At 36.2% G+C, this 24,605-nt stretch overlaps 1 protein-coding gene across 1 annotated transcript in view; it reads left to right on the top strand.

Annotated features, from left to right (window-relative positions):
- DCHS2 (dachsous cadherin-related 2) overlaps positions 1–24,605 on the top strand; it is a 195,865-nt gene that overhangs the window by 130,091 nt on the left and 41,169 nt on the right. Inside the window, exons 6-12 of the mRNA XM_069493240.1 lie at positions 1,024–1,211; positions 2,544–2,643; positions 5,898–6,055; positions 7,079–7,922; positions 12,666–12,905; positions 23,216–23,350; positions 23,546–23,755. Coding sequence (XP_069349341.1) covers positions 1,024–1,211; positions 2,544–2,643; positions 5,898–6,055; positions 7,079–7,922; positions 12,666–12,905; positions 23,216–23,350; positions 23,546–23,755 — 1,875 coding nt within the window. The remainder of the gene's footprint in view (positions 1–1,023; positions 1,212–2,543; positions 2,644–5,897; positions 6,056–7,078; positions 7,923–12,665; positions 12,906–23,215; positions 23,351–23,545; positions 23,756–24,605) is intronic.

The raw sequence follows: 24,605 nt of genomic DNA, 5'->3' as shown, positions 1-24,605 counted from the left end.
AATCTTCATTTTTGTTCCTCATTTCAGCTTTTTTTTTTTTTAAACACAATGTCATTTTATTTGGATCAAGAAGAAAAAATTCCTAGTGATAGGAATGTTTGGTGGTAGTGGCTTCATGTTGCTTTCTCACAGGTAAAGTTTTTCATGAATGTTGAAGAAACCAATGCTTGGCAGAGCTCTGCAGCAGGAGATGGACTATCAAAGAGAGCACTTGGCTCCCTAAGGCCCTTGGCATTAGGATTTTATGCTTGAATCTCCCTGGCTGACATGTGAGGGAAGTTACCAAAGATAGTGCAGTTGTGGGCAAAAATATGTAAAACAAGACTTTAACACATTCAGCGTCATTAAAAAAGTGACTGTCCATCACTATGCATATATTTTGCGAGATAAAAATGAATACCTGTATGCATTCAAAAATGAACCATTGCCTAAGGAATATTATTTGACTTTGAGGAAGATATTTTTCCATTATTTTAAAGTAGTATTAACAACTACTCTGAATGTAATAATTGCAAAATACTTGTAAATTTATGATTGCACTTTTTCCTGATAGCCGTCCTAGGAAGTAGGTCAGAGAGGTCATTTCATGTCTAAGATGGCAAAACTGGGACCCAGACCTGGAACTTGTGGTGTCAGAGCTTACGAGATTTCCATTGTCTTATATATCAGCATAAAGAGGGATAAGCAGCAATTTTAAATCTTCTGAATTATTACTAAGTTTCCGCAGAGTTTTTGTCATTTGCTTTTATGAGTTCATATTTTTTTTTTACTTTAAATTGTAGATGGCAGATAATTCGAACTACAAAGAATAACCAATTTAAAGTGGCATTTTCAGTAGCAACTGCAGAAAATTCATTCAACAGTACCATAGAGCCAAACTACTATGTATGTGGTCTTGGAAGTCACACTTTGGCTCAAAGCTTTAAGTTTGGTTATGCTTCTGTGACTTGTGTTGGATGTGGTCCATAAGCCAGTATTCTAGAACACAGTGTTTGTGTCTTTTGTTTTACTCTGTGCCCCCAGGCGAGCTGATCAGTTGGGTGGCATTGGATCATGAACATCAGGTGCACCACGAGATGACTGTGCTAGTGACAGACCGTGGCTCCCCACCGCGAAATGCCACCATGGCAGTTTATGTCTCAGTTACTGACATCAATGATAACAGGCCGTTCTTCCCACAGTATATCCATGGAAAGGAATTGCACATCAAGGTTTGTGAACTAGGCTTGCAATGAATTTGTAGTATCTTTAGTCATTTGTCTTGAGCACCATCTTGTGGTAAAACGTGTGAATTCATCACATCACTCTTGGTGTGGCAAAGCATACATTTTCCAGGAGGCCTAGAAATTGTGCACATGTTAAAAGACATTTTTTAAAAAAGAAAATGGATATATGTGCTTTATAATAAAGAATGTAGTTTTTCCACTGTATAGAAACATAATGGTACCTTAGGATCAGTAATGTTCAAACATGGATTGTTTTTCCAGTAGTGTACATGCATCTCTTTGTGCAGAGCTTCTTATGAGCAATCAATATCCATATCTAAGATTAGATATTAGATATTAAATGTAGGGGAAGAATCTACAGTCCAAAGGGATGGGTGTACATTCAGAGACTGTAAAAGTTGAGTTGTTCGTTTTGAGCACGTGCACAAACTTCTGATTATATTTATATTATCTCAACTTTTTCATTTCCAGATTTTTGTAAATTTTGTAATATACATAATTAATTCATACAGTAGTTCATGTACATAATAAATAAATAAATATATCTTGGATGTAATCATAATTTTTTTTAAATGAAAGGGTTATAAGAAAAAAATGTTTGGAAGCTACTGTTCCAAAACTATTGGATTGGACATTCAAATTGTGCTCAAATATGCATACTGAATGACTTAAAAAATGTATTGAGGAACTTAACTTTAAACTGATCTTCCAAAACCAGATTTAAAGAAAAATTCTAATGAATCAAACATTATCATATTATCATTATGATTTTTAATGATATCATTAAAATATCTTGTGGCTTAACTGGGCAGCTGGACTCTGAACATGAAGTTGAACTTCACATGTGCATTTCAGTATTCTGGGAAAATCCCTGTTAATTAATGAGCTATGTCCTGCATGAGGTATGTTTCCTGAAATAAAGGTTCATATTTAGTTTAAGTGTATTTTGAACCATAACAACAACCTTTGAAAAAATGTTCTAAGAAGGTAATGAATGAGAGTATGCTAGAATTCTTAAAATACACCAAACTCTAAGACTGTTTAGTTAACTTGATTTCCTTTTTTTCTTCTTTTCAGAATTAGCTCACATGCCCCAGATAATTCATTCAAATTGAGTAAAAGATTTAATTTGTAAGAAGCATTCTTTTCATGGACTTATACCCATATAACTTTTATAGGGTTGACATTTGAATTGTATGTAGATTTTAAAATAGTTTACAAATGCTTAGTATAGTGTCTTCTTTCATTTAAAGGTCCATTGATATTTCTCTTTAAACTTTCACTGACTCATTTGTAAGCCATTTGTTTTAATGACAGGTTCTGGAAGGTCAACCAGTAAATATGTTGGTTACAACTGTGTTTGCAAAGGATCTTGATGAAGGAAACAATGCAGAACTTATATATTCAGTATCTTCAGGTAAGAGTCACTATTCATAATTGATTAAGAGCTTTTAGAATTTCCTCTTTCATTTATCAAATATTTCCTTCTGGGAAAATACATTCTATTTTACTTACTCAGAATGCTCTAGTTAGCTTGAAAATAACGTCAAATTACAAGCAAAATACGTTTGCTATTGTCAAGAATTACTTTCATTTTTTAAAAAGAATTTAAAAGTTTAATGAAAAATCATAGTAGTTTATGTCCGAAATAGAAACCATCCACCATAAATGAATAATTTACGATAATGTGAAGTACAAATTTACTTTTATTGAAAGGAAAGTAGTAGTTGGTGGATAAGAAGTGGTATTAAGTATGGTTAGGTGCACCAAGCATCTATACATCTTTATGAAGACTAAATAGTCTTAAGGTCAGAGTAAATCATATCTAGAAAATGTCACATATGTATAGATGTGTATGTGTATATAGGACCTTTATTGAAATAAGCTTACTTTTATTTTTTCTAATGTGCAGCCTTCCTATTTGTTCCAGTGATCAACTTTGGCATTGTGTTTTGTGACATTTTAAAAGACATTTGGTGCTTCATCATATTTGACACAAACATAGGAAAGCAAGAGAGAACATTGCCTTTACCTGCAGATAATTTGATTGTCTTCATGGAAAACCCAAGCGATGCCAAAGGCAAATCATTGGAATTAATAAGATACCAAATTTTCTGGGAACAATGTCAACATGAAGAACTCACTAGCATTTTTTAAAACTTAGTAGTTTTCCAACAATCTCATTCACAATAAAGAATTCACAAAACCATAGGGTACAGGGGCAGATTTACAGTGAAGCTAATGAGGCTTAGGTTTCAGGGTGTTTTACTTATACAGGCTCACCTGGGAAAGTGGGCCATTTATATTTGTAGTGTTGTCCTGTTTTTCTTAAGAAAAGCCCCTCAAATTATATAAGCTTCAAAATTTTCCAGATAGGATCTGTTTCTATTAAGAGCATAGGGAAAATTCTGGTAAAACATGTACAAGACTTTTATGTAGAAAATTACAAAATCTTAATGAAGGACATAAAAGAATGAAATGCAAAGCTGGGTCATGGTCATGCTTGGAAAGGCTCGATATCCTAAAGATGACAATTCTTAACAAAAATATATTTATTAATTCAGCATAATTTCAATCAAAATCTCAGTGAGTTTTTAGTGAAATTTGACAAGCTGATTCTAAAAGTCATATGAAGATCAACAGACAAGGAATAACTAAAACAATGTCCAAAGAATAGGCGAGAAATTTGCCCTACTAGGTCTTGTTTTCTAAAACTTTTGCAATTAAGGCACTGTTGTAATTGACTCACTGATTAATAAGTAGACCAGTTGCAGAGAGTAGAGATCACCTCACATATTGGGAAACTTGACATATAAAAGAGGTGGAATATAAATGGGAAAAAGATGAACTATGAATACATGATGCTGATGTGATTGGTTACCTACATGAAAAAATAAAACTATGTTTCTACCTCTTAGCATATTAAAGATGAGGGTTTTTTCACTGTGAAAATTCTTAATTCTTATAAAAGAAAACATGAAATCGGTTATACAGCATTGAGGATAAAGAAGAATTTTTAAAGAAGAAGAAAAGCAGAACTCACAAAGAAATAAGCTATGTTAAAATCTACAAAGATGTCATTGTTTACAATTTTGTTAGTCAATTCACAAGTTGGGAGAAGATAATTGCAACCTATGTAACCAATATAAAATTAGTATTCATATATTTTCCAAGAACTCCTCCAAACCAATAAGAAAAGGACAAATAAATAAAAAACTGGATAAAGGATATTAACAGACAATTCAAAGAAAAGAAATAGTAAAAACATTTTAAAACATACTCAGACTCCTTGGTATAACCACTTCGAAGAACGATGAAGCAATATCTGATAAAACTGAGGATGTGTTTATGCTATGCCCTTGTTATCCCACTTCTGTTACCCTAGAGTAACTCATATCTGTGCACGATGAGACGTGTAACAGGATATTCATTGAAGCATTGTCTCAATAGCTTCCACAATACGGTATGTTCATGTGGAATATTCTACAGCAATGAAAACGAGTGCACTAGATCTTTATACACAGCAACATGGATAAATCTTGAAATCAAATTTAAATGAAAAAGGCAAGTTACAGAAGATAAAAAGAATTCTACTTTGACAGTGGTTTGAGTTCAACTCATTGCCTTTCTTTGGAAAATTTACAGATTGTTCTTCTCAGAACATCTTTGGTCAGGAAGCAAGTTCTCCTCTGTTTCTATGCCCACATGAGGCATCCTAATTTCTTTACCCATGAACATTTCAGAAGTTCTTTCCAAGCGTGAATGTTGGATTATTCAGAGTTAATGAGCCTGCAGAATTCCGCACTGGAGGACAGCTGTTCTTTTCTGTTCCTGCTCTCCCTGCTTCAGACATTCTTTCACACCCTGAACACCCATTTTTTTGACCTCCCATTAGTCACCTCTCAACTTTGTCTTTTTATTCTTCTAGCCTATTTCAAATCTGTTCCTAGAGGGGAAAATAAACTGGCTTTGCAGGTACACATTCAATAACCTTCCTCTCGTTGTTAGATCAGTTACATCAGTAAGATCTTTATATTTTTTTCCTGTTTTAAAACAGGTATCTTATGCTCTCTTCTTGTGGGAAGAGACCATGGGAAACTTCAGGATATACAACCCAGTTTCTTCAACAAATGAATTTATTGAATTTCAAGGACAAAATAAAGAGATGAATGGCTGAAATCCATAGATTGAAGAATTAGGCACTATATGGATTTTATTTTGATCCTAAATGAGACAAACTGAAAAAATTTTTAAAAGGTGTTTATGCATTATCTTTAAGAAATGCATTTTTAAATATATACAGAAGAAATGATATAATTTCTGGAACTTGCTTCAAAAGAAATGGGGAAGGGAAGTATATAGAGGGGAAATAAATGAAATAAGATTGGCCATGAGTTTATAATTGTTAATGCCAGGTGATGACACATGGAAGTTCATTATCTTATTCTGTCTACTTTTGTTAAATGCTTGAAATTTTTCATTAAAAAAGTTTTTAAACATCTATGTTCCTTGTTTATATTTTTAGTGCCATTTTCCAGAATGTTTCATTCTCTCATAGGGATTAAGGCAAATAAATCTTCCAAATGATCAGAGATATATTGGATTAATTGATTCTCTGTTCTCTGCATTGCCAATTAACAGTTTTTTCTTAATTTTTTCATGTGTGTATAGAAGATGGTTCTGATCACTTTAAGATTGATGCCAACAGTGGTGAAATAAGAACAACCACAATACTTTCATATGATTATAGACCTTCTTACAGGATGACTGTCATTGCCAGTGACCAAGGAGTGCCTCCTCTTCAAGGCCAGGCAGTTATTAATATACAGGTAATGTCAACATAAAAGGTGGAAGGATATTTGAAGGTTTCATTTGACTTTTATACAACTGTATAGAGTGAAGATAAATTCAGCATGTAAATACTGTTTTTAAGAGAGCACTGTACAGACACATTTGCCTTTTTTATATCACTGGAGAAATGCTTTAGATCCAAATTACTTTTAAAATTAGCTTTGCATTGTTCTGATAAGATATTCATCACTGTATGGTAAACAAAAGGTGTCTTTTCTTGGACTTATTCATAATTGCAAGGACTTGATACATTTGCAGGAGAAACTTGTATGTAAACAAATGGCTACATAATAAATCACATAGTTTTTGTAATCTTTTTAAACTTAGAAAAGCCTCTTGAGATCCATATTTTAAGGCTTTACTTGAATCATAATGAGCACACAAGTGTGTGAAGTCTTTATGGTAGGAAAAAATTACACCAACCAGTCAAAAATAAGATAACTGTGCATAGCTACATTTCTTTGTTCATGCACATCATAATCAGTTGTATTAATATATGCATATGAAATAATCAAAGATCTATATCCCCAAGAGTTCTGTTTCCATATTATATTCTGTATTGATTAAGTATATGTAGGTTAGGAGAAAAACCTATATGGTCATACCTCCAGTTTCTTATTTCAGACAAAGACATATGCTACTTAAATGTACACAGATGTTGTCATTACAGTAATTTGGAGAACTAGCTCTCACATTCTCACTGAAGAATCACAAGACCACATAACTATAGCACAGCCTCACCAAGCTATCATTTCACCCATTACGGCAAACTGGGAAGTGGAAATTTCTGTAGTTTCTTATCTCCTAAGGATTATGCACTTTTCCATTGTCTGAGACATACTAGAATTATACAATGTAAAAAAAGACATCTTCTTAGCAACTAACATACGTGTGTATCACACAAATGGAAGGAATTAACTTCCAAAATAATATCATTACATGCCTTGATTCAACTATGTAAAAAATAACCCAAATTAACAGCTCTTTTTAATCTTTTCCAGGTGATCCCACTATCCAAAGGGACAGCAATCATTTCTCAGAATATTAGACATTTAGTTATACCAGAAAACTTCAAGCCTGCAAAAATAATGAGCTTGATAAAGTCACCTGATCACCGTCAACAACATTATAACCGAAAGTTACATTTTAGTATTGTTGCAGATGACAAGGATGGTCACTTTGAAATCAACAGCTCGACAGGAGACTTGTTTCTTTCTAAAGAACTTGATTATGAAACGACATCTCATTATCTTTTCAGGGTGATTACTACAGACCATAGCAAAAATCCTCCCCTGAACAGCACAGTCTTCCTTAGTATTGATGTGGAAGATCAGAATGACCATTCCCCGTCTTTCCAGGATGAGCTGATTGTGATAAGCGTAGAAGAGAACGTTCCCATAGGAACTCTGGTGTATGTCTTCAATGCCAAAGATGGCGACGGCAGCTTTCTGAACAGCAGAATGCAATACTTCATTGAATCCCACCCCCCTGGAGTGAATCCATTTCTCATCCACCCCTCCTTTGGCACATTAGTCACTGCATCCCCCCTTGACAGAGAAAGCGTCCCAGTGGTCATCCTGACCGTAACTGCATCTGATCAGGCCGTGAATGTGACAGACCGGCGGCTGAGATCGCTGATGGCAAAAGTAGTGATTTTGGATGTGAATGACCACAGCCCCACTTTTACGTCTTTCCCCATCGCCCATGTCAAAGAGGATGTCATGGTGGGCTCCTTGGTGCACCATATAACTGCTCAAGATCCAGATGAAGGAAGGAATGGAAAAGTAACATACAGGATCCTTTCCGGGAATGAAGACATGGCCTTTATGCTAGACGAGTCATCAGGTACCGTGCCCCATATACCACCTTTGAAAAAATTTGATTTAATTTTATTGTTGGTAAGACAACTTACTGTGATATCTACCCTTGTAACAAAGTTGTAAGTGTACAATACATTATCGTTCACTCTGGGCACAATGTTGTACAGCAGATCTCTAGAGCTTATTCATCTTGCATAATTGACACTTTAGTTTCTCCCCATTTTCTCCTCTATCTCGCCCCTGAAAACCACCATTCCATTCTTTGATTCTATGAATTGAGACTATTTTAGATACCTCATATATGTGGAATCTTGCAGTCTTTGTCTTTCTGTGATTGGCTTATTTTATTTAGCATAATGTCCTCAAGGTTCATCCATTTTGTCGCACATTGCAGAATACCTTTCTTTTTTAAAGGCCGAATAATGTTCCATTGTATGTATCTACCACATTTTCTTTAAATCTATCCATCTTCTGATGGACATTTAGGTTGTTTCCACATCTTGGCTATAGTGAATGGTGCTTCAGTGAACATGGCAGTGCTACTATCTCTTCAAGATCTTGACATCAATTCTTTTGGATAAATATCCAGAAGTGGAGTTGTTGGGTCATATGATTGTCTTATTTTTAATTTTTTGAGGAGGCTTCATACTATTTTCCATAGTGGCTGCAACATTTTGCATTCCCACCAGCATTGTACAGGGTTCCGATTTCTCAACATCCTTGACAACACTTGTTGTCTTTTGTTTTTTAATAATAACCATCTTGACAGTTGTGAGTGATATCTTGTGATTTTCATTTGCATTTATCTGATGGTTAGTGACATTGAGCATTTTTTCATTTACCTGTTGGCCATTTGTATATCATTTTTGGAAAAGTGTCTATTCAAGTTCTTTGTCCATTTTTAATTAGGTTATCTGTGTTTTCGTTGTTTAGTTGCCAGAGTTCTTTGTACATTCTGGATATTAACCCCTCATCAGATGTATGCTTTGCAAATATTTCCCCCATCCTTTAATTGCCTTTTCCTTTGTTGTGTAGAAGCTTCTTAATTTGGATATAGTCCCACTTGCTTATTTTTTTTTTTTTTTTTTTTTTTTTGTAGCCTGTGCTTTTGTTGTCATATCCATGAAATTATTGCCAAGAACCAATGTCGGCCGGGCGCGGTGGCTCACGCCTGTAATCCTAGCACTCTGGGAGGCCGAGGTGGGCGGATCGTTTGAGCTCAGAAGTTCGAGACCAGCCTGAGCAAGAGCGAGACCCCATCTCTACTAAAAATAGAAAGAAATTATAGGGACAGCTAAAAATATATATAGAAAAAAAATTAGCCGGGCATGGTGGTGCATGCCTGTAGTCCCAGCTACTCGGGAGGCTGAGACAGGAGGATCGCTTGAGCTCAGGAGTTTGAGGTTGCTGTGAGCTAGGCTAACGCCACGGCACTCACTCTAGCCTGGGCAACAGAGTAAGACTCTGTCTCAAAAAAAAAAAAAAAAAAAAAAAAGAACCAATGTCACGAAGATTTTCCCCATGTTTTCTCTTGGGACTTTTATAGTTTTGGATCTTACATTTAAGCCTTTAATCCATTTTATGTATGGTATAAGATCAGAGTCCAACATCATTTTCTTGCATGTGGATATCCAATTTTCCCAAACCATTTGTTGAAGACACTATCCTTTTTCCATTGTGTACTCCTGGCAACCTTGTCCAAGATCGGTTGACCATACATGTGCGGATTTATTTCTAGGCACTCTATTTTATTCCATTGGTCTATATGTCTGTCCCTATACCATAATGTTTTGATTACTGTAGCTTTGTAATATGTTTTGAAGTCAGGAAGTGTGATGCCTCCAGCTTTGTTTTTCTTTCTCAACATTATTTTGACTATTTGGTGTCCTTAAAGATTCCATATGAATTTCAGAATTGTTCTTCTGTTTCTGAAAAAAATGCCATTGGAATTTTTGTAGGAATTGCATGGAAATCATAGATCACTTGAGTAGTATGAACATTTTAACAATATTAAATCTTTTATTCTCTGAACATGGGACATCTTTCCATTTGGTGTGGCATCTCTAATTTTTTTCATCAAATGTTTTGTGGTTTTCAGTATATAAGGTAGTCACCTCCTTAGTTAAGTTTATTTATAAGTATTTTATTCCATTTGGTGTTATGTTATGGTATTTATTTATTTATTTATTTATTTATGAGACAGAGTCTTGCTCTGTTGCCCAGGCTAGAGTGTCCTGGTGTCAGCCTGGCTCACAGCAACCTCAAACTGTGGGCTCAAGCGATTCCTGCCTCAGGCTCCTGAGTAGCTGGGACCGCAGGCGTACGCCACAACACCTGACTAATTTTTTCTATTTTTAGTTGCCCAGCTAATTTCTTTCTACTTTTAGTAGAGATGGGGTCTTGCTCTTGGTGAGGCTGGTCTCGAACTCCTTACTTCAAGTGATCCTCCCACCTCGGCCTCTCAGAATGCTGGGATTACAGGTGTGAGCTACCGTGCCTGGCCTGGTGTTATAATAAATGTTTTCCTAATTTCCTTTTCAGATAGTTCCTTGTTAGTGTATAGAAATGCAACTAATTTTTGTATGGTGACTTTTTACGTTGCATCTTTACTGAATTTGTTGGTTCTAAAAGTTTTTGGATGGAGTTTTTAGGGTTTTCTATATATAAGATCATATCATCTACAAACAGGGATAATTTTACCTCTTCCTTTCAGATTTGGATGCCTTTTCTTTTTCTGTCACTTTCAATTAAGCCTCTCATCACTTGCTCATCACATTTATCCTTTTCATTGTTCCCTCTTAAAATGATAGCTCTCAAAATGCACATGCTTTAAAAAATCTTGACTTGTTATGTTGTTTAACTTATGTATATGATAGGCACAAAGGTTGTATTTGGAGAACCAACTTTACTTGGACCATGTGTTAATCTTAACTATTCTCTGTAGCTAGCTCACATTTTGTAAGCTGAATATTCAATAGCAAACTTCTTTGCCCTTATTGTGGGTCCTTGCAGGGTAGGAAATGGTACCAAGAGTGAATCAAGGTAGGAACATGACAAATTGGCAGCATCTGTCAAAGACTCTGCTATGGAAACTTATCTTTAAGATCATATAAACATGTATTTGTAAATAGTTAGAAATAATATATATTTTGAATGATTGAATTCCTTGGAACATTCAGAGCCTTGCTTTTCACATCAATTGTAACATTTGTTTTTTGCAGAAGCATTCATTTCCAATCAAGTACTCTATAGAAATGTCACTCACTGTCACTGCACTTGTCTTGCTGTCCTTGTTGCCAGATAATTGACTACAAGTTTTTATGCAGTTTGATGGAAGAGTATATGTAAAAAGTTTCAGTCTTGTAAATTTTAGAAATGAGCATTCCTCTACTTGATTTTTCAGGGTATATTGAAAAATTAATGAACTATCATCTCATCCTCTAAAAAATAAAGTCATTTCTACATGAGCCTTAGGAAAAAAAATCTCAGATATATACCCCTTGGCCCAACTGTTAGTAAGAGCATTATTTGGAATGGAACTGAATGAGGGGGATTTGGAAGTCGTGATTATAGTCTGGCTATATTCTGTTGGAAAATTTCATCAAAATATTTATTAAATTCTGTACATATGGTTTCATTCTGAGGCATGCATGGACACCACCTTAATGCCCAGCTGACAGAGAGATAGTCCAGACACAGGCTGCTGATATCTGTTAGAGCTGAGGCTCTCCAAGGACCTGTTTCAGTAATACTTAAAATATTTTCCAAGATGGCTAAAGAGGGTCTACTTCAGATTGTTAAAAAGGACGAATAAAATTAGAATTGTGTCTCAGTAATATGGGTATCATGAATCTTTGGAGGAATTTCAGTGACTATTTCAGCTGAGATGTTTTTCAAAGACATAAAATGATAATTGCCAAATGCATTCATATGAGAAAGGATCGTTTTTCCTCTCCCCAGGCTCATATTTCTTATAAAGAGGCACATAGTGAGTTTTCCAGTGACTTATGGCTATGAAATATAAAGTGATGAGTAATTATTTAAAAACTATGTTATAAAGTCTGATTCAGTAAATCTCTTTAATTATTTCAAGAAAAGTTCTTATAGGATGACAGAAGCAAACAGCAATCCTAAAAGAAAAATGTGACAATTGGAATCATACAATGGCTATCTGTGTGCAGATCTTTATTATAATTTGCTTATATGAGTTACATGTTTAAACAGCGATGGGATAGAGACATGTTGTACTCATGAAGTTTATTGTCTAAGTTATAATATCTTTGTTCTTTATTGTTCAAAAAACAACTGAGAGTGAATACAAAGAGACTATGACTCTTTAACAAAAATCAAATGTCTTCAAGAATGGAACCATACTTACATTTTTGAAACTTGGTTACTTTTAAGCATGAGGTGTTTTATGATATGAAGATATATGTTGTTACTATCCTAGACATTTTTTTAATGAAGGTAGATGTTGGGTAGATACATAATTTTGATGTAGTCCTCTCATACATGATGGTATATGATAGATTATTTTTGAATTGCCATTCATCCTTCTAGTTTCAGTTGGGATGACTCTCCTGACTAAAAATGTTCACTTTTTATTCTAGGTAATATATACATTTAAAGTTGGTTTAACACGATTCATTCTTTAACAATTAAAGTGTCTGAATTGTTGTCAAGTAAGAGAAGTTAGACGTAGGTGGAACAAGCATGACTTCTCTGAAGGGTGTTCATTACGTACTGCTTTTCTTCTCTTTCAAAACAGGCTTGCTAACTACAACTTGTCCTTTGGATTATGAAACAAAAACTCAGCACGTTCTGACCCTTCTGGCACTGGACAGTGGCGTACCAGCACTTTCTTCATCCCAAACTCTGACAGTTACTGTGCTTGATGTTAATGACCAGGCACCCGTGTTTAAGCAACACCTGTACGAAGCTTCAGTTAAAGAAAACCGAAATCCAGGGGAGTTTGTCACAAGGGTTGAAGCTGTGGACAGAGATTCAGGTAATTTAAAAATACAGAAACTAAGTATTTAATGCTAAAAAAAAAAACCCACTCAAAGATTATAACTAACATAATTTAAAATAGGTATGGGCCACAGAAAATGAATGATTGCTAGCTATCTCAAACTTCTAATACTTCTTTCATTTGCATACACATAAAACACATATGCATGTGAAGATAATCTATATCACATTATATATTCATATCATAGCATTTGCTGTACTGATATTTATTATTATTATTAGAGTGATACATACTGAATTAACATACAATTAATTGATTTAATCTTGATAGTAGTAACATACAGAAGTATAGAGAAAGCATCACATTTCTTTCCAAGTATAATAGATACACTGAGTATGAAAAGATAAATGGTTCTTTATTTCCTCTATATGTAGCATAGCAGAAGAGCTATGGTGCTGGCATCAGGATGACTGGGTGTGAATCCTAGAACTACCTGTTACCTAAGCTATGTAACCTTGAACAAGTTACTAAACCTCTCTGTTCCTTGGCTTATTTGTAAAATGGGGATAATAACAGTGCCTAATGTGTAGTTCTGTCATGAGTATGAATGAGTTATCACATGTAAAGAGCCTAGACCCGTGTCTGGCACAACAGGTGGTCAATAAATGTTATCTTCCACCATTACTATTATCGCTATTATTATTAATATAAACCACTGTGTCAAGATGAATGACGTTGAGGTGAACAGTTACTGTGGCTAAGAATTTATAAGTTTCTTAAACTCACTTTTTAATATCACTATGGCTATTTTGGCATTAAGGTTCAGTAACTTTAATAATCTATTTTTATTTTAAACAAAATAATTATAAAAATTACAGTGCCATGTTTCCTATTAATAGCATGTGCTGCATTTTTCCATCTGAATTAATATGAATAGTTGAATAATCCAGCCTTTTAAAATTTGTATATAGCAAGTGGCATTATACATAAATATGATATTTTGTTCTATTTTTGCAAGAATTGTAATAGATGTTTTTATGGAAATTATAGGATTAATAATACTATTTTAGTTAAAATTGTTAATCAAGGGGACAAAAGAGACATTTACTTGAGCTTTTAAACTGATTATAGACCATTCGAATGCTTTGTCATTTTGGAAAACATCATCTTTTAATGAGGTGTACTTTATGTGAATTTGTATGTGATGCTACACTTTCTTTTCAAGGGCTATCCTAATTTTCTCTCTTTCGACCAGAGCGGGGCAGTACTATCACAGAGTTTTTCTTTCTAAGCTCGAAGACACCGAGACTGAAGCATGCTAACAATTGTTTGTTCCAGTGTGTGCTTAGAGAATTTACTTAGCACATGTCTGGCAGTATTCATTTTTTAGGGTGTTAGAAACAATGAAAAATATACATGAGCTTTGTGTTTCACAGTAATTCCAGTTCAGTAAAGTTCTGCTAGAGTGTTTTCTGTTGTAAACAGAGCAATACAGGGCTCTAGGCAACACAAAAACCACTTCCCAAAATATACAAACATGTACTGAATCCATTGCTGATGTTTTATGATTTAGCAATCACTAAGGTATGTGAAATGCATCTTCCTCTTGCCCTCACTTTATTTTACGAATTTTATTTCATTTTATTTTATTTTTGGTAATTGACGCCATTGAAAGGGTTTCTTTTGCTTTAATGTTTGAAAAGGGAGAAAAAAGTTTCCCTTAAATTTCTGTGTATATCAGCTAAAGATGATTACCATAAAAATGCTCTTCTGATTTCTACTGTCAAGTTGCCCAGTGCTAGTGTTATTTTCTTTTAGACAGAGTAGTCTGCAACCTGTCCATCGTAATTGAATTGGAAGTTTATTATTCTAGAGATTATAGTTTGCCAACCAAGAATTTAGATGCAAAATTATTATTTTTCTGGCTTTGCATTCATGGATGTTTGAATACACATTAACCTCTTCATGAGCCTCATGTACCCTTACATGTTTTGGAGACAATTTGATTTACTGGAAGCTCAGTGTTTTTAATGAGGCTGGATCTGTTAAGTAAGTGGTTATGTAAATACATGTGAGTATTTATGTGTATGCATGTGCTTTTGAATATATTTTTACTCCTAGTCTTTTTTTTTCTTTTTTGCTTATTGGATCAAAACAATGAAATACGATTATGCATGAGAATTAAATGACATAGTCAAGATTTTAACATCACATTGGAATTTATGAATGGTTTACTTAATAGTATGTATTTTTAAGAAATCCTATAGCATTACTTAATACTAGAGAGCTTAACATATGTTTTCTGGCATTCTACAATGCAGTTTTTAAAAATGTAAGTGTACAGTGTTTGGCATTCAAAACCCCCAGGGACGTGAGCACTGAATGTTTATGGTGTATGACTCACACTAGTTCTAACAGGAGTTTCTTCTTATATTAAAAGGAAAAAACAACTACCAGATTTTAACTAAGGTATTAAAACTGTTACAGCATTTGGTGCCACCAACAAGAGCTCTATTGTTAGTGAAAAAAGATCTATCCCTGCTGGGCCCCTCCCCCACTCCCAGGAGGGAAGGGTGCCCCCCCCCCCACTGGGGAAGACCATGAACCTTTGCTCAACAGTGTTGAGCACAAAATAATTTAACAGCACATTGCCATGCAGAGATATAGGATTAGCTAATGTGATATTAATCTCTATTCCATAAAAATGGATTCTCTATCTGGGGTCATCTTGAATAAACTCTACATCTGATTTTCTGGAATCCCTCATACTACACTAGATGTACAATTTCACCCTCCGGGTCTACACTTGGAGCCAGGGAGAAACACAGTATTTCATCAAATCTAAGACACCATTAATTGTAAGATGCAACTAATTTCAGAAATGTTAAAATATGAAAAAAAAGTGTCTTAGAATTAATGAAATATGGTAAATAGGGATTCATTGCCTTAGTCTTTGGAATACTTCTACTAGGCGGATAGCTTTATCCTCATGGAAAGTTATATAGCACCATTGTGTACACCCTTTAGAAGGAGAGTTATTTGTGCATCTACCAAAGAATAAAGAAATACAGATGCTAAAATATCCCAATGTATAGCATTTTGTAATAATAATTTCTCATTCTAGTAGACACACTAGTTGGTTATTCAGTTTTTTAAAATCAATTTCTATATAGAATGATATTTCCCCTCCATCTACCCAGGAAAAACACCCATCCACTGTTCCTGTGTGTGTTAATAGTAGTTATTCACTGACAGCTCCACTGTTCCTGTGCGTGTTGATAGTAGTTATTCACTGACAGCTCCCTCATTCTTTCACCAATGGCACTTGCCCACAGTTTTAGATTCATCCGAGGTAATCTAGGAGAGTATAAGGAGATCCATAGAATTCAGGCCCAAGTCAATCTTACTGACTTTGTGCCCAAATTCTAGCAACTTTGATTAGTCCAAATTCCTAAGAGATGGATTTAGAGGTGGATCAGAGCACTGGGCATTTCAAAATTTGAATTTCCCAATCTGAGGCCATGGGAAATTTGCCTGAGAAAGTCACAATGGCAAGCTAACTGAAGCCACCTCCTATTTAGGCTGTAGTACTTCTGCTAAGCTCTTAGTGCTACTCTGCTTGCCTTTTGTAGATACATGGTTGGCCCCCTCTATATAAATTTTCTCTATATAAATTCCTATTATAAATGCATTCATAATAGGAATAAATGAAAGTTACAAAAATAGACAAAAAAGAATAAGGACCAATCATAATCTCACTCTTGCAAGACAATCACTGTTAAAACTTTGGTGTATATTTGTATAACATTTAATATATACCATTATAACTGTATAATTATTTACTTGTCTGCTTCCCTTCTAGGCTATGGACTTCTAGGCTAGATCCAGGACATTTTATGTACTTTCATTCCAGGTCCTTAGGATAGTATAATATATGACATAGGAACTCAATAGATATTTTTGACTATAAAGTCTGAGAAACTGAAGCTTGTGTGACATAAGACATAAGCTGCCTCAAGCTGTCCTTACGCTTTGGAAGTTCATACACTAGGATAGGGTTCTGCAAAACTTTTTCCCGAAAATTTAGATAGTAAATATTTTAGGCTTTGCAGGCTACACAATCTCTTTTGCTCAACTCTGATGTCACAGCGAGACAGCAGCCATATAAAATACATAAAGAAATAAGAGTGGCTGTGTTTCACTGAAATTTTACAAAAACAGGGAGTGGGCCAGATATGACCACGGGGCTGTAGTTTGCCAATCCCGAGTCTAACACATATGTCCAATTAAGATATCTAAGTTACTTGCTACTTTCTGTTCATCAGATCCAATTATCTTGATGCCCTTAAAGTAATGGATCAATTAATGTTCTATTGGTTGCCTAGGTGATCTATATCTCTGTTCAGTAAATGATGGTTAACAGTGGAACAGTTTGCACAAAGATGTACTGTTGTTCCTGCTGGAAACAAAGCGAATGACTTCTGTTAGTCTTTATGAATTGTTAAGGACTGTTGGTTCTCAAAGGTGGTCCCCAGGACTAGTGGCACCATCATCCATCCAATGATTATAGGCCACCATTGAATCCAACCAAAGAAACTGTCAAGAGACACAACTCTATGAGCTAACACATTAAATTCAGACTCTCCATTAAGCATAGTGTTATCAATAAATCCATCCTAAACCAGTGTCATATTTTATTTTCCTGAGTCTCACATCCTTAGAATTGATTTCCACACATATTTCCCAGGTTTATGCCAAAATTTTGCCATTCTTTTGAAATTATAAGTGACGTCTGATTGAGTCTGATTTACACTTTGCTGCCTGCAATATGTTGGAATCTGAGTCTGGTTCTGCAAGGTGAATAGACATCTCCTTGCAAGGTACCTGCTTCATCTGCCACTCACTTTGGATCTGATCCTCAGGAAGATTAACATTAAGGCTCCCATAGAAGTTTCTGGTTTTCTAACTATGACTTGAACTCAAGTTTAAAGCCTCAGCTTGTAATTTTCTTTCTACAAGTTCCTCCTACAATGAAAAGCAGTCATCCACATCATGTTCTTTTCTACTAATACGTGATCAAAGTCAGCACTATTTGATTCACTTAGGAATTTGAATCCTTTAATAGTCACTTCATCACAATCACACACTGTTGATGATTTAGTTAATCATGAAATCACCCCAAATGTTGAATGACTTGCCATTTCCCATGGGCAAGGAACTTAGCACTGTGTTCAAGGCCAAAGACATAACCAAACCGATGCCAGAGTCCCTGTTACTTGAGACCCACTGCTGGTGCCAAACACTCTATCCATCACGATCAGTCAGGAAGACTAGATGGTACAATGTAAGTGTTGGATGTCTGAGCAAGCAAAAAGGGAATACTTAGGTAACAAAAAATACTCTGAGGATGCAGCCACCATCCCTAATACTGGGAGACAAGGAGAAGAGGATTATCAAACCCAGGAAGCAAACAAGAGAGGGGTCCCTGCAGTGCCTGGTCCTGGGAGAGCCAAAAGAGACTGAATAGCAATGCCAATAGGGACAGTGAAACAATAGGGAGAAGGAGGTCCCGTTTCCTCTCCTTCTGATTTTCAGTCTCCTTCTAGTGTCCCTTTGTGGCAGACCCTGGCAGGGAGTCAGCTGGCAATGAGAACTATACTTTGTGGGTCCCCAGCCCCCCATCACAGGGCAAGATGTAGAAAAAGGGTTTCAGATCTGAGACACAATAGTTTAATGTTATAACTAGTACCCATGTAAAGAATGGAGTAGGGAGTAGCACAGGGACTGGCAACTGCAGGGGGCCCAGCAGCAAGAAACTTAGTGTGTTCAGAGGACAGGAGGGAGGCCAGTGGGCCAGGAATCTGCTGGGGGAGTGAGTTCCTGGGGAGAGGTCGGGGAGATAAGCAAAGCCCACTGCACAAGGGACTTTGTGGACTGTAGTGAGGTATTTGGATTTTATTTTGAATGCATTTAAACACTCCTTCCTTCTTACTCATTAACTCTTACCCACCTTTAGAGTCTCAGGTTATGCAGAAGGCAGTCATGGCTTACTGTGTGGCATCGTACGTGCCACCTTGCTCATCTGTACCCAGTGCTATACAGTACGCACCCTGAGGGTAGAGAATTTGTCTTTTTTATTAGCAGTTACGTTCTTAGCACCTGGCATGGTACTTTGACACCTGATATCACTCTCTCTATATTTATTGAATGAGATCATCAATGAACAACTACCTGGGATAAGTCTTCCCTGATCCACTTCCTCAATGATTTCATATATTCTATCACACTTTCTATAACACATTGATTTAACTGTCTCCCCCACTAGAGGGGAACTCTGAGGACCACGATAATCATTCAGTGATAACTTTCCAGTACCTGACACTCAGTATGTGTGCATTGCATAAATGAGCACATGAATGAATAATTAGTGAATGAATGAATGAATGAATGAAACAACCAAACAAATGACTGGAGCTCAGGGCAGATACATGGGTGTTACCTGCGTATGGGTGCAAACTGGAGCTATGATAGGGGAGAGTGAGATGACAGTGATGTGACGGCCAGCATGCCAGTTGTCAGTACACCCCACTCCAGGAAGCAGGAGAAAAACATGTCATAGAAAAACCAAAAATAAAAGTATTCTTTTTCTTTTATTTTTTTACTCCTCCCTCCCTCTCTTCTTCACTCCCTCCCTCTTTTCATTTGTTCCTTTCTTTCTTACTTTCTGTCTTTATTTAATGGAAAAGAATTGGTAAGAATTAGAAATGGCCAGTAGATTTTGTAACCAGAAGGTCACTGTAGGAAGAGTTATCTGGGAGTGGCAGTGTTTTGAAGTTAGCTGCAGAGATTGGATAGCACTTTTCATAGAAATTTGGCTATAAAGAGAAGGAGAAAAAGCTTAATTCTGATAGCTAGAAAAGAATATAATTTAAGGGGAAAAAAATTAGGAGAAATACTAGAACTGACAGGAAAATTCCCAGAGAGTGTATTTGAAAAGTTACCTTTGCCATTGAGACAGAAAGCAGGGGATAGAGTTTTTTTAATTTATTTTTTTCCTCTTTTTTTTAATGGAAAATAATACCCAGGGAGTAGAGTTGGATACAGATGCATAGGGCAAGGGAGTTCTTCCCTGATGGCTCCTTCCTCTCTGGGAAGGAAAAAACGGAAGTAATCTATGAGAGCAAGCTGGGAGGTGGTCAGGTAGGAGAGCTGAATGGGAGAAGGGTGACCAAAGAGACATGGAAAGATGGCCAGATGACAGTGGCATTTCTGTGGCCTTAATCCATGCTGCTATGAAATTTTCTCCAGCCCCCAAGGTCTGTTAGGTATTCAAGGGGAGCAGAGAGATGGTTGGTGTGATCCTGGGCTGAGGCTTTGCTGGGTGTCTTTGGCAAAAAGCCACAGAACCTGAGAAAGTATTCAGGGTTACTGCAGTGGGAGCTCATGGGCTGGACTGGAGAGGGAAAGAAATGAATTAAGGAGGGGAACCCTAGAGTAGGAGAAATTAAGAAGTCATGGCGGCCGGGCGTGGTGGCTCATGCCTGTAATCCTAGCACTGTGGGAGGCTGAGGTGGGAGGATTGCTCAAGGTCAGGAGTTTGAGACCAGCCTGAGCAAGAGTGAGACCCCATCTCTACTAAAAAATAGAAAGAAATTAACCAGATAACTAAAAATATATAGAAAAAAATTAGCTGGGCATGGTGGTGCATGCCTGCAGTCCCAGCTACTCGGGAGGCTGAGGCAGTAGGATTGCTTGAGCCCAGGAGTTTGAGGTTGCTGTGAGCTAGGCTGATGCCACGGCACTCTAGCCTGGGCAACAGAGTGAGACTCTGTCTTAAAAAAAAAAATAAATAAAGTGATGGGACTGCAGGTGTCGAGGTCTAAGAGCAGATATATGTGCGTGTGCATTCACACAGGTGTGCACGTACACAGGGGCACACATTTATCCTCATGAAGATATCACTAACTTCACATCCAGATTTGCAGTTGGTTTAGTGAAGCGATGGAATGAGACTGAGTAATCTCTTTTTAATTTTTATTTTCTTAGTTCTCCAGTTTGATGATGCTGTGCTTGTTCTGGAGGATTGTAAGGGCATGAGGAGGGGGAAGCAAGGTGCTAATTAAATTCTAAACGAGCCATAGTGAAATAATTTAAATTTACTTTCTTTTTTTTTTTTTTTTTTTTGACAGAGTCTCGCTTTGTTGCCCGGGCTACAGTGAGTGCCGTGGCATCAGCCTAGCTCACAGCAACCTCAAACTCCTGGGCTTAAGCAATCCTACTGCCTCAGCCTCCCGGGTAGCTGGGACTACAGGCATGTGCCACCATGCCCGGCTAATTTTTTCTATATATATTTTAGTTGGCCAGATAATTTCTTTCTATTTTTAGTAGAGACGGGGTCTCGCTCTTGCTCAGGCTGGTCTCGAACTTCTGACCTTGAGCAATCCACCCGCCTCGGCCTCCCAGAGTGCTAGGATTACAGGCGTGAGCCACCACGCCCGGCCTAAATTTACTTTCTATTATCTAAGTTGTATAGGGTAGGAGGTTTGAAAAATATATGTGTGCAAACTACAATTATAAGATCTCATTTATCCTTAATAATATACTAGGAGGTTTGAAGTTGTGTGGATTGTTATTTTAGGGATAAAAACTATAGAGAATAATAGAATGATAAGATCTGTAAGTTTCTACAAAGTCAGAGGAATATTGAGGACAGCGGTAAAGCACATTAGAGGATAATGGGAACAGTTGGAGAAAGAGAAAGTATAAAGATTTGAGCTTATGTTTAAACATTGGAAGGTATTTTATTTTCTAGGCTTGACAAGTGTTGAGAATTAAAAATGTATAATATGTAATATTATACAATACATAATGCAATATGTAATATGCAATAGTATGTACAATGTATAATAAAATCATATAACAAATGAGTGAATTTATTAAAAATTGAAATGACCACGTCATGTAAGCTCTGTGAAGACATAGGCCATGTTTGTGTCACCTCTCTTTCACATACGGTATTGTGCTTGACATCTGACGTTGCACACTTCCCTGGAGGAAAAGGAAAATTAATGTAAGATGGTATTGTTTCTGTTTTTATAATGTAGGTAGAGATAGACAGGAATAATAACTTTTAACAACCTAGAATTTTTAGAAACTCTGCCTGGGCTATAGAATAGACTCTGTGATCCTTGTGTGACCACAATGGTTCTTTAATAATAATCAGTAACTTAATAATATGCCTCGTTGCCTAATGATAGAATTAAACATTTTGGTGACCTCTGACCATCTCATATCAAGTATATTGATCCTATATTATTAGACTTTTTTCTCAAGGTCATTAAAATGCCTGCAGATTACATCTATTGTATCTCAAATATACTTCTCCTCCAAGTGATATAGTAAGAGGACATGTTCATTCATTCTTATATAAAACTAGAATTATATTCCACTCCTTCCAGCACTCAGTCCTATATCATATCCACTAGACTACAATGCAATTAAAATTTACTTTTTAAGACTGGCGAGATGGAAATTTGTAATTAAAATTTTTTTAAGGCCAAAAGAATGGCATTTTAGTTTATGAAAGCATAATATCATATAGTTTAAGTACTATATCTATACCTAGATTCTTGTCAGTTAAGAAAAGAACATGGGGAAATGATTGAAAGGAACTTGTGTAAAATGCAAATAAACTACAATGGCGTGGAATAAACTCGTTAAAGTTAATGGTATGAATGATCTTCATAACCAATGATGGAAATGACGTGATACTTTTCTCAGGGGAGAAATGAAACCACAAAAATATGGGAAGAATTATTTTCAAAATGCGCAATAATGTGGTACCACATTTCTCACTCCAGATAGGAGAATGAATACAAAGTGAAAAGCAAAACAAAACAACACACGCATAAGCAACTCTATGTGCTTGCCTCTATGTCACTGAGCCCAGGTTTTTAAAGAGAGGGTCAATCTACAGAAATTGTCATTTGTCTTGCAAGCTTACAATTATGTCATTAAATCAGAATCAGGGGTGTTAGAAGGAGTAATTAGGAATACGTTGTAGAGTTGCACACTCATAAGGAATTTTTTATGGGAAGGAAAAAATCCTAAGCATTCACTGTGGGGAAGTCTCATAAGACTTTTGAAAATCAAACATTTTGGCCCATGAGGCTTTTATTTAGCAAGAACAGCCCAAAATGTTTTTCTTTTACCTTAATTTGAAGGCTGTTTAAGAATCTTGCCTGTTTCATCCATGGCGTAATGTGTTCAAAGGCACAGGAATAGGGAAATGGATGAATAGATTCCAAAGGGATAACTTATAAGTTTTTCTTTATATTTTCCTTAAGGAATCAATTCCAAGCTTCGGTTTGAAATCATGCCAGGTGCTTCGTTTGGGTTATTCGAGATAAATTCCGACACTGGAGAGGTAGTGACAACCACCACGCTTGATAGAGAAGTTCAAGAAATCTTCACCCTTAGAGGTAAGGGATCCTTTGACTATGCTTAAAAAAATAGTTCAGTGGTGAAATTTTACATTTCAGTAAGATGTCTTTAAATAAAATATTACTGATTCAGTGCTGCATGATCACTTTAGTCTGATTCTGTCTGGTTAGAACAATATATTTTAGGTATGAATTGCAGGGCACAGTTCACACCGTCTTTGTGTTGCATGTCAGTACTCGTACGAGATGGAGGTGTCCCTTCGCTGTCCAGTACCACGACAATTATCTGCACTGTCGAAGATGAAAACGATCATGCACCAGAGTTTATTGTCCCCAGTCATGACATTGAGATTCTGGAAAACCAAGAGCCACAGGTTGTCTATACTGTTTTGGCCTCTGATATGGATGCCGGCAATAACAAAGCCGTTAAATATTATATCATCGGTAAGTTTTTTTTAATTAAAATTTTCCCCAGGATTCTGACATACACCATCTGTTGATTATTATGCATTTGATAACTGTTGCCTTTCCTATAAAATGCAGACCCAGTGAGAACTGACTGGTGCTGTGTGCTTCCTGCCTACCTCCTTCCCACTGCCCTCCAAATTTTTAAAAAATCTGGAACTTTTTCCCATACTGACATTAATGGATATACAGATAGAAGAGATAGCTTTTTTCTTTCTATTTTTGTTTCTTTCATATGACCATATTTTATGTTATTTTTTATTTTTCTTTCCTCATACACACATGCTCTTACTGGGCCATTTCATGCAGTCCCTGTCTGCAGCTACCAATCGGTACCCCAATGTCTCCCACCTTCACCTAGTATTTTTTAAAAATGTTCTAAAATGTTTTAAAAATTCCAGTTTTCCCCTGGCATTAAAGCCAGTCACTGTTTCAACACTGAACCCCAATATTGGGAATGAGCCCTATATTGGGCAGCCATTTATGCAGGTGAGAGGTGAGCCTTTTCTAATTTGCAAGAAGGATGATTATAAAGGTGGATATGGGAAAGATAAATCCTGTGATGCTAGGTGAGTGCTTAGGCAGAATAATGTTAGGAATAAGTTTATTTAAACTGAACTTCAGAAAATTACCATAAAACTACCTGTTCCCAGGTGAACTCCTTGAAAAGCTTCATGTAACCCCAGCTGTACTCAGACCTCATCTTAAAGATGACTGGTCTAAACACCCTTCACTCATTCTCCTAAGCCAGAGCATGAATCTTTTTTCCTAACTCCTTATTTTTCCCGCTTCATATTTTTGGAACAGTCCACTTCCTGTATACACATAT

This window comes from Eulemur rufifrons, chromosome 18 (genome assembly GCF_041146395.1).
Source record: "Eulemur rufifrons isolate Redbay chromosome 18, OSU_ERuf_1, whole genome shotgun sequence".
Taxonomy (NCBI): Eukaryota; Metazoa; Chordata; class Mammalia; order Primates; family Lemuridae; genus Eulemur; species Eulemur rufifrons.
This window is presented reverse-complemented; position numbering and strand designations above follow the sequence as displayed.